The sequence below is a fragment of the Solea solea genome, chromosome 2 (genome assembly GCF_958295425.1).
Source record: "Solea solea chromosome 2, fSolSol10.1, whole genome shotgun sequence".
In the NCBI taxonomy this organism is placed as follows: Eukaryota; Metazoa; Chordata; class Actinopteri; order Pleuronectiformes; family Soleidae; genus Solea; species Solea solea.
In genome coordinates this window covers 33,782,211-33,795,422 of record NC_081135.1, presented here as the reverse complement: position 1 = coordinate 33,795,422, position 13,212 = coordinate 33,782,211, and the positions used below count along the sequence as shown (strand labels likewise).

The 13,212-nt window shown below is 43.6% G+C and overlaps 1 protein-coding gene across 19 annotated transcripts in view; it reads left to right on the top strand.

Annotated features, from left to right (window-relative positions):
- tns1b (tensin 1b) overlaps nucleotides 1-13,212 on the top strand; it is a 174,116-nt gene that overhangs the window by 108,656 nt on the left and 52,248 nt on the right. For 16 of the 19 annotated variants that reach the window (XM_058623398.1, XM_058623414.1, XM_058623407.1 and 13 more), the window contains 2 exons: nucleotides 4,614-4,655; nucleotides 12,902-12,951. In XM_058623398.1, coding sequence (XP_058479381.1) covers nucleotides 4,614-4,655; nucleotides 12,902-12,951 — 92 coding nt within the window. Of the gene's footprint in view, nucleotides 1-4,613; nucleotides 4,656-8,061; nucleotides 8,364-12,901; nucleotides 12,952-13,212 lie in introns of those variants that run through there. The other 3 variants (XM_058623404.1, XM_058623411.1, XM_058623410.1) reach the window with 2 other exon arrangements.

Here is a 13,212-nt window from a genome sequence, read left to right as displayed (position 1 = left end):
AGAAGTGAATAATATTCAGCCAATAATAATGCCGATAATTGTCTCTTATCTACACACACACTTGTTTTCACAGCTATTCTTGTTAGGACACTGCTATAACAGCTTTGGACAGGTTTATGAAAGCATTATCCCTTATAACTATCACCCATCCCAGCTCACCTCACCTCACCACGGCACAGCACGGTTTAGGTTGAAAATGTACAAAAATAGTATACCTGGGACTAAGCTAGTGGAAACACAACAGCCGTGCCGTGCCGTGCTGTGAGTCCAGTCAAGCCCGTCGGAAACACGCCATGACTGTCTAATCCTGACCTTAACCACAAACTACAGTTCACATGTTACCCCTTAACCCCCTAACCAGTTCCTCAGAAATTAGGTTCTGCCTCATTCGGACCAAACTGTGGCCCCTGTGAGGACTACCGCTCCTGAAAAGCTCAATGTTTATGCAAAGAAGATCCTAAAGAGGCAACAAATACAAGTACAAACACACACACAAAGCTCACAAGTCTGAATATACATGGAGTTCTTCCATCACTCACAATCAATGCTGTCTCACACCCACACCCACACTCACACACACACCCACAGTGGTGATTCGAGCCACTCTGCTGTCCACACTGCGCTGGTTGGCCCGAGCTAAATGGTCTGTGTCCTGAGCAGCTAAAGTTGCACAACTATATATTTAGTTCGGGGTCATTTCCCATGAGGTTCTGCTGTGGGCTACGTTTATCCCTGTCATTCAAGGAGGAGGAGGAGGAGGAGGAGGAGGAGGAGGTGAGGGGGCGCTAACAAGCACGATACCTCTGCTGCTGACTATAATTTGGTAAACTGGTCAAAGAAGGAGCCTGTGTGCTCACGTGAAACAAAGCACATGGTTACGACGCTGGCAGAGAGAAAGAGTCACACTGATGTGCGGTGTACGCAGCAGCCACTGTTCTCTGTGTGTGTGTGTGTGTGTGTGTGTGTGTGTGTGTGTGTGTTTGTTAACAAGGACAGTGCAACACAAGTCACAAAAAACAGATGGTTCCTTAACTCAGACCTGTTGCAGGTGATTAGCGCTTGTCTGAATGCGCTTTCGTTCGTGTTCTTGGAAGGAGCTTCTGGTGTGCAGCCTGAAGAATCCCCTGTTTACAAGTAGGGTTTTGTTTTTGTCGACCGCATTCCCCATGGTAATAATAATCATAATAATCATAATAATAATAATAATAATGATAATAATAAAATTAGACCGTAATAAGACAGAGGACATTGCTGAAGAGAAAAGACTAAACCAGGTTCATCATTTCTAGGTTCTCTGTTACCACCATCTGATTTATAGACTGATTTCCAACTAAGATTGTACAAAAGGACATGATTAGTGATATTTATTTCAGTTTAACTTCCAGGTTCTTACAAAGTCTCGACACTAGCTGTTGCCAGAGGCATCGTGCTTTCAGGCTGGCGGTCCATCCCACTCTTCTGGGTGAAATATCTCAGGAATGTTTTTTTGAAGAAATCCTTTCACATTCATTTATTTATTTATTTATATTAGTTATTGGCCTCTTAAAAAATTGTAGACTTGACTGGACATTGATTCTAATGAATTATTGTTTAGATCTTTTGGACCTGCTAGTGCCAACCTAGTGTTCATTCAGCTCATCTGGCATTAGAGTATGAATTCCCGATTGGTCCGTAAACATGTAGAAATAGTTTTTAAGCTTGGGTTCAAACTCTATTCCACAATGAGCGTGTGATTCTTCTTCCTTATTGCTATCTTTATTTCATATCTGTTTGATATGAAAACAAGGGAAAACAAGCCGTTGCCATGGCAGCAGTTGCGTGTCATGATCAAGGTAACACAGAGCACATGTTACACAAACTGCAAACAAGAAAAATAGAAAGACTCTCTCTCAAGCTTATATCAGACTCAGACTGAATAACGTGACCTGATTTTCACTTCACATCTGGCGCCGGTAGCGCATCATGTGATCGGCGGAACACTGGCAGAAACGTTTGCCCGGACCAGTTGATGATAAAAGACGGCTGCTGTCAGCATCTGTTGCGGGTGACCTCCCAGATGTCGTCCCTCTCTGAACTCGAGGCAACATTTAATCACCGCTGCTTGTCTGCTCTACTGTCTGTTACTGTTTCTCCACCACAGTGAAGATCAGCAGCCTGATGCTCACAGGCATTTGTGTGTGTGTGTGTCTGCAGGTTCTGCAAATCATTAGTGTTAATGATCATCCTGCATGGTGGTTTTGTTTTTTATACATACAGTATATGTATATATATATATATATATATATATATATATATATATATATATATATATATATATATATATTCACCGTTAGGCCTTACGGCAGAGGAACGTCTGAAGGTGGGAAAGACAATAATGGGAAACATGGATGTCTGATGGATCCAGATTCTGGTCCGCTTCACTTTCCACCAAGTATTGTGTCTTTAAAAGCCAGGCCTTTGCTTTGTGACAGATTTAAAACAAAGATCCAAATTGTTCAGCCGTAATAATAAACATAGCACAAATACAGGCCTTCATCTTGGCTCGGACCTCTGTGCTTCCTCATGGGGATTTGAGAAGGATGATGTTTTGATGTTTAGCCCGTTCTTGTGATGTGGATTAGACTTATCGCGCATCGCTTGGTGCAAAAAAACACCGTTGACGCGTCGCTCATTTCCCTTCACATGTTCCCTCTTCTCCAATTTTTTTCAGTCTTTCAAAATGAATCATCAGCCCCGGCAGCGATAAACACACACTCCGACACACAGCGCGCACCTGGCTGCAATTGCACAAAGCGGAAAGAAACACACGTGTTAGGACATATTATGGTGAAATCATTTGTGTGTGTGTGTCTGTGTGTACTTGCTTACACACAATGAGCTCTATTTGTGCGAACATGCCTGCGGCTGCAAACTGCGGCCGCGGAGCAAATCCACTGTCTTGCAACTTGGAAGCAGCCCTAGAAACATCACTCTGCTGTTTCCTTTTCTTTGGTTCTTGGAGGCAGCTCTGCTGACTTCCACGTGTCAGATGTGTGACAGCAACACAGTTACTCACCTGGTAGAGGGAGAGTGAACGGGACGTTCTGTCAGAGGCAATTATACTTCTCTTGCTCTCTATTTTTGCTTGTTTGCTGGTATGTCACTGCTGAGGCTGCAGCTCGGAGTGGATGATTCTTCTGGACAGTCCCTCTCGCTCCCCCCCCCCACGATAGTGGTTTAGTCTGGGCTTGTGTAACCTGTATTCTGGGGCCTGCACATCCAGACTATAATATACCCTTTGCATTTACTGTATATATTCTGCGTCGTTGGTGTCGCTGCCCAGCTCTCTGTGCACTGAGCCGCTGTCTTGGTTGTTCTGTGTTTCCTGTAACGTTGTTTTCCATATCTATTAAAACGAATAAATTACCCACACTGCACTGGCCTAACAAATTGGCTGTTGTATCATGTTTACTCGACTACAAAATCCATTTTGGGCCTTTTCAGACATGACTCTGCTCACATGGTACCCATTTCGAAAGCTTTTTATCTACTGTGAGAACAAATGAGGCCGATGCATTGGAGGGAAGACACAAAGTTAAAGAGAGAACAACAAACACACTGTTTCTGGCTTTCTCAGACTCTTAAAGCCGAACTTTACAAGTCTAGTCGCCTTTTTCTCTATTTTAACGAAACCCATCTATTGTCTAATGCTTTATCCCCACTTTTGCAAAAGCTCACCACCGATGCACCTGTGTTTCTCGCAAGACCTCCTCATTCTGAAGACTCCAGGTCAACGGCCCTGATCTTGCAAGGCTGGTTTTCCGCTAAAGTAAAGACAGCCGCCAATCTCCTCACAGCAAACCATTTGACTATCTCAATGACTCTGTAGCTGTTAAATTAGGGTTCAAATCCTGTGTAGTTCCACAGTAATATCAGACTAGTGTGGTGACCGCACTAAAGGTCACATGGTGTAGTTTGTTGTATATGACCAGTGTGTGTGTGTGTGTGTGTGTATATCGCCGCTTAGACTGCGTTTACATGCCTCATTTATTATGTGTACCATCTGTCTGTTAGCCTGAGGTTAGCCAAGCCCGCACACGCTCAATGATGACATCACGGATGGCTCTGATGGTTATTTCTTGAAACGTTGTCTTGCACTTTCATCTTTTTCCTCCCTCTTTATCCTGCCTCGCCATCTGCGCTGTGCTCTTATTCTTCTCCCCCTCATTTTTGTTTGTGTCCCTCTCTGTCCTTTCTTGTCCTCCCTCCCTCCCTCCCTCCCTCTCTCTCTCTCTCACTGTCCATAACTGTATATGGCATTGAAAAAGAGAGCTGCAGGGACGTCCTCTTTGGTCCATGCTAATGGAAGCAGACCTGTCTCTCTGTGTAAATATTTGCACAGAGGGATTATAGACGGTCCCACGCATTCAAGGTGGAGCCGCGCTCCGCTCGTGGCCACATTAGGGCAAAGAATGATGCTGAGTGTGGTTGTAACATAACATGAGAGGAGGCGATGATGTGACATGGCAAAACTAAACAAAATGCCGACATACGTTACTGTGCTGCGTGTCTTTCAGGTATGAAGCTGATCTCACTGTCCGTCTCTTTCTGTCTTTGTCTTTGTTTGGAAACAGGCGCCCAGCAGTGACCTCCCTCTCAAACATGTAGACACCATGGTGAGTTAAGACCTCTTTACAGTTTTCTAGCCCATCCTAGCCTGGACTGAACACCAGACCACATCTTAATGAGACGGAGTACGAGTCTTGAAAGGGTGTGTAGTCACCTCCCACTTCCAACAGGCGTGACCCACAGATCAAAATGCCTCTGTACGCAGTTGGATAGACCTACAGCCAATCGGACGCATGATCCGCGTGACAATGTTTCTAGAGCTATTTTCATATCGATTAATCTGTCGATTATTTTCTCGATGAATCGTTCGGTCCATAAAATATCAGAAAACCTTAAAAAATGTCGATCGGTGTTCGTCAAACCTGGGAATGATGATGTTCTCAAATGTCTTGTTTTGTCCACAAACCAAAATGATTGAGTTTTAATCATTTCTTTGTTCTCCAGAGCAAAGAAATGAAGAAAATATTCACATTTAAGAAGCTTAAACAATCGGAAATCTTGTTTTAATCATGAAAAAAGCTTCAAACCTGTTCATCGATGTTTAAAATAGTTGTCGAATCATTTTGTAAACGATTCATTGATTAATCGTTTCAGCTCTAAATGTGTCCACAAACGTGCTTGTTGTAGTTTTGGACGAGCGATGGCTATCTACTAATGGCATCTAACTACTTTTGCCTCAAATCTCCGGCTGACTCGTCTGGGTTCACCCAGGCTAACCCCATCCCGCTTTGTCAAAGCATAAAAAAAAATAAAAAAATCCAGTGGGAATGTGTTAAATTGGCATTCCCTCCTGTGTCCAATGACTCTGCAATCCACAGTTCTTGGCTTTGGCTCCATTGGGGATCAGTGGGCATGCGAGACCCATGTGAACATGATCATTTCTTCTCTGTCAGCCTCATTTTTGGCAGCAAGACAACGTGTGATGTAATTCCTTGCGTAACGCTAAGATGCGTGTCGGTCTTCTTGGCTGCGTGCTTCGCCGTGAGCCATGAATTGGGACAGCATTCAGTGCCTCGATCACTTTGATTAGTACCTACGTTTCTAGTCACCTGTGTGGTTGAAAGACTGCATGTGTTTGATGTAGGGAAACTATTTACTGCCTGAAAAATACTGTAGCTGAAGGTGTTTATGAGTAAAATTCAGTTGTTTACACATTATAGAGTTAGTTTATTGTTGCCAGTGTGTACTGGCTTCGTTACAAATGCTTGTTTACTGCCCAGAATCAAGTGCCGCTTTTTTTCTCGTCCTTGATAATGATCAAAATTGTCTCGCTGAGACTGGAAAAAAGAGGGAATTCTTTGCTGAGAATCAGGCCAAGATGCAAACACTGTTTCAGACACTGTGGGCATCGACTTTTCTGTTGATTTGTGAGCAGGAAAGATTTGTGTGCCTCAGGCCGTGCACACAGGTATGCAGGTAGCGCGGGTTTTGGAAGCTCTTTTCACTAAAGCCAGACAAGAATGTTGATCACATCCAATTCCAACATTCTCTCTCTACGCAACATCTGCACACATGGAACCAACAATCGGGATGAATCTGGTTTGGGAAAGAATGTGGTTTTTGTGTGTGGATAGGCTTTCTCAGCTCAAACATTTGATTGCAGTTGTTATTTCTAGAAAGCTAAATGAACGTAGGTGATGCTATTATTATAAGGTGTAAAAACAAAACCTTGTCCAAGTTTCTGCTTTTAATTTTGCTTTTAATCTGTCAAAATTGCCTGCATGTTGGGTCACGCACTAAAACAGGATACATGTTTGCTCTGGACTCACTTGGCACTCGTTGTCCATGACACAACTTCCTGTGAGTTTTGTTTTGTCTGGGGAAAAAAAGGCTGAAGTCACCATTTTAGATTTACCACCCAAAATTCAAGTTCCCACTTTCTCCACCGAGACTAAAATAAATGTACCAGTGTGTGTGTGTGTGTGTGTGTACGTGCGTGGTCACTTTTATTGGCATTTCCTTTGCTTTCCCGCGGTTTTCGTCGCCGTGGTAACACCAGAGAGCTCGGTGTTTTTTATCTCAACAGCTTCAGAATGCCAAACGGGAGCTGAAGTGGAGAAGTCAGTGTTGACGTTCCCCCGAGTTATAATTCTGCACTTTAACGCGGGGCAGAGCTTGAAACGCACAGTAATTACTGCATAACAGGGTCCTAACTTTTTTCAGCTACACATGCCTGCATGTAAACTGGTGTATTTGGCACCTGCAGCGTGGAATGAGCTGTCGAGAGAACTGGAGGCTGGTCCTTCAAGCTGAATTCCACAGATGCTTATTTATTTATTTATTTACTTATTTGTGTCTTTTATGCCTTAAAACTTGGTTGCTGCTGCTGTTTTTAATCTCTATGGGATTTCCCCCCCCCCTTGTTAAATTGTTAAATATGTATTTATGTGTCATTTATGTGCATATGTTAGCATTTAAATGCGTGTACTTTTTGTCTGTGTGTGTGTGTGTGTGCAGCTGCTACTGTCTGGTCATGGGCATTTTGCTGTGTGGTTACACTGTGACGTCTGACAGATACAGTATGTGGCCACACCTCGTTGCCCCTGAGCATCAGAGAGATTTGTCTTATGACTGCATGAGCTCCTCCCGCTTCCCTCAGTTCACTCTACTGTAGCCGCTGTAGTTCCTTCACTTCTTCTTGGCTGGACTGACTCATATGTATATTTATGCTGTTGATTATAGCAACGGCGGCGCTCTTGTTTGTTTGTTTTTTAATGTTGAGTAGATAATGAGTGAACTTTTCCACTTCCTTGACGCAGTCGTCAGTTTTTGTGATTCATCTGTAACAGGGAGCTGAAAATGACAAGAAATGAACAGAAATATACCAAATAAAAATGAACTTGTACATATTAAAACTCTAAAGTATAGCAATGTTTAGAGCTTGTGTCGCCCCGGTGACGTTCCCATGCTGCAAACAGGAAGTGATTTGTTTTATATTAAGCTGGAGTGTGACTAAAAACAAAAAAAAAGTTTGACATTAAAAGCACTCCTTGTTCCCACCCGCCCCTGTGCTGCTGCTGTATACACACAAACGCTCCCTCCGTCACATAGTGTTACACAGTCTCAGTGGAATACGCACAAAAAATGTACCGACTTACATACTTTCTCAACTACACACAAGTATATTTGGATAGTAATGAAGACACAAAGTGGGGAAGAGCTGCATGTGACATGCAGGAGACTTCTCTGTGTGTGTCTACACGCATCTGATCCCAGATGTTTTCCTCAGAAAAGGGTCAGAACGGGGTTATCAGATGCAATTTAGCTCCATACACAAACAGGAAAAAACAGGAGGGAGTGAGGGAAAAGCTGAACATGAGGAGGGCTCATAGCATGATGGGAGGCAGAATGAGAGAGGGTGGTGGGTGGGGGTGGGTGGTGTCGGTGGTGTGGTGGGGTGGCCAGTATACACACAGGGTGGGAAAGAGAAAGAGAGGGAGAAGGGAGCGAGCGGACAGAGGGGACGAGACGAGGAGCGCTGTGGAGGAGTCTGCTCTGAGCCGGAGAGCATGGAGAACTGCCTAAAATAGAGCGCTTGGTTCTTGTTTTGTTTTGTTTTGGGGGTTTTTATTTTCCCTCCTCCTCCGCTGTCAGAGAAAAGGGAGAGGTCTCACAGGGGAAACTTCACTGCCGGACATAAAGCAGGGAGAGACACAGGCAGCTCTCCAGAGATGAGCCAAGGAGGGTCTATAAGAAGGCGGCTCTCCTCTCTGAGGGGGGCATGGCGATGGAGTACGGGTTACCTTTTCCGGAAGGTAGGATGAGATGATGGTGAAGATGCGTGAGTGGATGGTTGTGATGTTGTGCCTTTTCGACTGGAGAGTCACCAGCGGAGAACCCAGCGTGGGTTCTGCTTTTCTCGTCCACTCGTTTGCCGCTTGGATTTCTTTTTGTGTCGTAGTAGTTTCTCAGAGATTTTTTTACCAGCCCCCACCGTCTTCTGCCCTCCCTAATTTCTCTCCCCTCCTTCTCTCTCAGATGGTTAATTTGTACGGCCTGCTTGTAAAGTCAACCTCCCCAGATGGTTTTCATCTGGAAACAGGCCTGCAGGACCCCCCATTTCAGTTCCCACCTCCTGCCTTATGATACCCCCCCCTCCGTTTTCCCAATGCAAGCGCTCGAAGGAGAGGAACAGGTTTTAAGATGCGGACAATGACGTGTTTAGGGTCCAAACTCTTTAGGGTCCAAATTGTGGTACTTCAGAGTGAGGCATATTAAAAAATATTGTATTATTTTTGACTGTAGTTTCATCGAGGTGCTTTTATTTCCCTGTGTGGTTGCACGTTACCCCAAATAAAAAAAAAACTGTGAATTAACTTTGCAGTGGAGTTCAAGCAGCAGCTCTTCAGACATCTGTTTGTGCTGTTTCAGTCTCTAATTAGAATGTTTGAATTTGTTTTTTCTTGCAGCACTCTCGTGCTCGTTCATCTCTGTCCTCCTCTGGCTAATAGTCCGTGCCCTTTATAACCTCTGGCAACATACTGAAATGTTTAGGCTAAAGCAATAAGAGAAGGGAAGAGATGGGGGGGGGGGGGGGGGGGGTTGCCGTGTGTCACTCTTGTGAACACTATTGCCGTATATGCACCACAGAAAATGAGCTCCGCACATTCTGTGGCACATCCGCGCCAGTTTGCACATGGCTTGAGTTCGACAGGAGGCGGGACGCTCACTCATTTGCTCGCCGGGATTAATCCGTCGGTTCTGCAGCTGTGCTCTCACATGAGATCACATTATCTGCAAAGTTCACGAGGGAGCTGGCAGGAGGAATTTCTGGATATTGTCTGAAGTGACTTTTAGACGACATTCACATTACCAGCTACGTCTTTCATATCGCATTTAGGGGCATGAGAGAGTAACGTACTGTAGGGTTCACTGCAGCAGCATACGAGGTGCATTCAAAGACCATTCTAAATCGAATTTCGTCTGCAGGATCTAAAGCTTGTTGAGCTTAGAGGAGCTCTTACATGTCATCACTTCTGCAAACACACATGATGGTGCACTAACTATATGCTTTCTGCCGCTGCCACTTGTAATAATAGATACACTGCAAATTAGGTAGTCATTGGAGTAGAACGATTTGTTTTTGTAACTACAATCCTTGTTAAAACAGTAGTTTTGTATCTTTTTTAATATATAATGTAATATATAATGACTTTTTATAATCAAGGGGATAAGGGAATATGGGCATCATATGTTAAATAGTTAGATCAGAGCCACAGACATTTGCATTCAGACGCTTTGCGTCCATCTCTGCGTCTTGTGTGCATGTTTTGAAGCAGTTAAGTAGAATTAGATTACGTGAACATTAGCAAACTCTGCCGTATCAGGTCTGTTTATGGTTGAGCTCTTTTCAGTTTGTGTGTTTCCTCACAAATGTTCAACCCACATGCCTGAGTCACTAAGAGTTTTCTATTTCTTTAGACATCACACTGTGAAAATACTTGCACTTGCTCAAGCAATCTAAAGCTCCTGAACACATTCAGTACCCAAGTGGGCCGAGATAGGATTTAAGCCACAGCAGCTGTAGTTTAAATAGCCTTCCTGTAGCCCCACCCAGACATTATCTAAAATAATCCTGTCTGTTTTCAATTAGTTGACTTGCATTTCCTTCTGTCTCAACTCGATCCTCAACCTTTACTTGTCAGGCAGTAACAATATACTTTTTGCTTTTTTTTTCAAGCTCACAAAAGGTGAAGAATTTCTGATAGAAAAACAAAAAGGCACCATTTTCTGCTCACTATGGGCTCGTTTATGATTGTTTAATTGAGTTATTCTGGGCTGAAATAGCTAGAGACATTATTCGTTAACAAGCTTGATAAACCACACACATAAATAAATTATACACTGACATGCAGTCAGTGGCTCGGAGAGAGCAGAGCGCTGCTGAAGCTCATCCACGGACAGCGACACTGGTGGGTTTGCCAGCCAGTGTGATCTAATGGGTGATGATGGATAACACCCCCCCCCCCCCCCCCCCCCCCCACACACACACACACACGTGACTCAAGCACCACAGGGGAGTGAACAAGTCCATGTGCACTTTGACCCTCCTCCTTGAGTTGGTCTGAGGGGGAGGCAGGACCAGGCGAGGCAGAGTGGAACCAAACACAGTCTTTCTGCTGTGGCACTGCGCGGCGTCGTATAAAGCCCGGTATACATTGTGTGATTTTGGGGTTGTCAAAGGCAGAGGTCAGTCGCAATGTGAGAGAGGTTTCAAAGGCTGTAAGGATTTTCTCCTCGTGTCAGAAATGTAGGATAACCGTCTCACAGTGTGCACGTGCTGCTGTGATCTACATCTACTGATGAGGCGATGAAAAGCATCAAACATGAAATGACGTATTAAACACGTAGACCATGTATTAAAAAGAAAAGTGGATGTTGTGTTCCAGCTGTACAACAAACTTCAGTTTTGAAGGGATTAAGGTTCTTAAACCTGGGAATTCACAGATGTCTCGTTCAACCAGGCGACATTTGGACGAGACACATCGTCCATCACATCGTTTCCACTCATATGCCATCATGGCAACATCATGTTCTACTGAAGCAAACCTGAAGCTAATATTGAGACCATTAACTGCATACCCTCTGGCGCCTATGCAGTAGACTGTTACTTCCAGGTTTGACTCACCCAGCAAACCAAAGGGCTACCTTGAATTGTCATATACAGTTAATGACCAATCAGCGTGACCAAATACAGTGGAGGAAAAAACGTAGACAAAATGCTGGTATTTGGAGTCTGGATTTTTCTCCGAGTAACTTCCAGAGCGCAGTTAATCTTCTTCTGCTGTTTACTACTGCTCCATCCATGACGCTGCTAACTTGTGTAACAGCTGGTCAGCATCATACATACCGTCTTAGACAAGTTTCTTGAATCTCACAGTGTTTGTTATGCTGACATGGTATAGTACGGTTTGGAATGGTAAGTCCTGGGTCAGGCTTGCGTTACAGTACCGTCACTTGGTACGAGGGGTGAGGGCTCAATGATCACGTAGCCTGACGTTGTAACCGGTGCAACAACAACAAACGACGACGTCAGACAAGACTTTAAGAGTCAACAATAGAGGGCATACAGCAGCTCTTTTTTTCCTGCGAATAGCAGAGAATAACCCAATCAGCTGACTGTCATGGTTGGAGCGGGTCTAATCATGTCGTACCATTTTACTCTGGTACGTCAAGGGAAGGTTGCCAAAGAATGGAGCCGTTTAGGGTTGTTTATTTTAGTACAGTACCAAAATGAGAGGCACAAGAGACACTCTGTATCTGGATCTGTGAAGCAATAATCAATACTTTGCCTCTCCGTGGGTTTATTGTCAGAGCGGGAGAATGACGTTTCCACATGCAACTGCCTGTTGTGTTGTGTTGTGTGAGATCACTGCGTCCGAGCGATGTTTACCTTCAGGCTCATTGCAGCCATATTGAGTGCTGCTTTGTTGAACATTTCCCATGCTCGCGGAGAAACTTTCGCAACATATACTGTAAATAAAACATCAAAACCCCTTCGACAACATTATTTATTCCGCTCAGTAATCTGCCAAATTTTCAACTTTAACAACACGAGCTGGTCTGATGACGCGCGTTTGGTTGCTTTGAACAAACTGTAAATCACACATCGCCGTGCCTGTGATACTGTTCCTACATCCACAATTAATGAGTTTGTTTTATTGAATAACAATAGTATTCATTTAGAATGCAGAGAGGTGCACGTAGAGACAATCTCCTCATGCAAAGGTCTGGAACATCACGATGTCTTATTAGTAGTGTATGTACTGTACATTGAGATTTATATGACTGAAATGAAAATAGTTTTTTATCAGTTATTTAAAAATAAGTCAAATCAAATCTAGTATTTAATAAAAAAGCCCAACATAACAGAAAGATTTAAAAATAAAAGTGCTTCTGTTGCGCATTTTTAAAACAAGCATCTTCAACTAATCTCCATTTTATCTCTTTTGTTAATTAAAGTTTTGTTTTGCTGTTGACTCTTTTCAGGACATTATATCTCTGATTTCTCTGTCTGTTCTCCCTCTCACTCTGTCCACTTGCTAATCAGAATTCCCTGACGTGATTTGCTGAATTGGCTGCTAGAAAAGCTGCTCAAATTTAAATACAAACACTCTTTCATCAGTGTTTCTCCAGATAATCAAAATGAGATGACTTCTGGGCTTGGATTTAGGGACCTCTGTTTTATATGGAACCACCATGGTGCTGCTGAAAGCTTGTTTTACTTTGTTTTTTTTTGTGCTTCTAAATCACTGTATCGGACAATGATTAAGTTTATCTTTGTGTTTTTCAGGGCTCCACCAAATCGTCAAAGAGCATGGAGTCACGGCGCAGACCGTCAAGGTAGGAACTCAACTCTCCTCTCCTCTCCTCTCCTCTCCTCTCCTCTCCTCTCCTCTCCTCTCCTTTCCCATACAAGGCCTCATGTGGCCTGTCGGAATGCATTTGTTAAATTATTCTGGGACCTAATCGCTGTTTTTTTTTCCCCAATACCTCATAACGACAGCAGCATGGGTGAAAATAAAAATGAAGCTAATTGTCGCTGAGGTCTTCTCACATCCATTTGAAATGAAATGTTTGCATGTAATGGGCTATTTGCTTTTC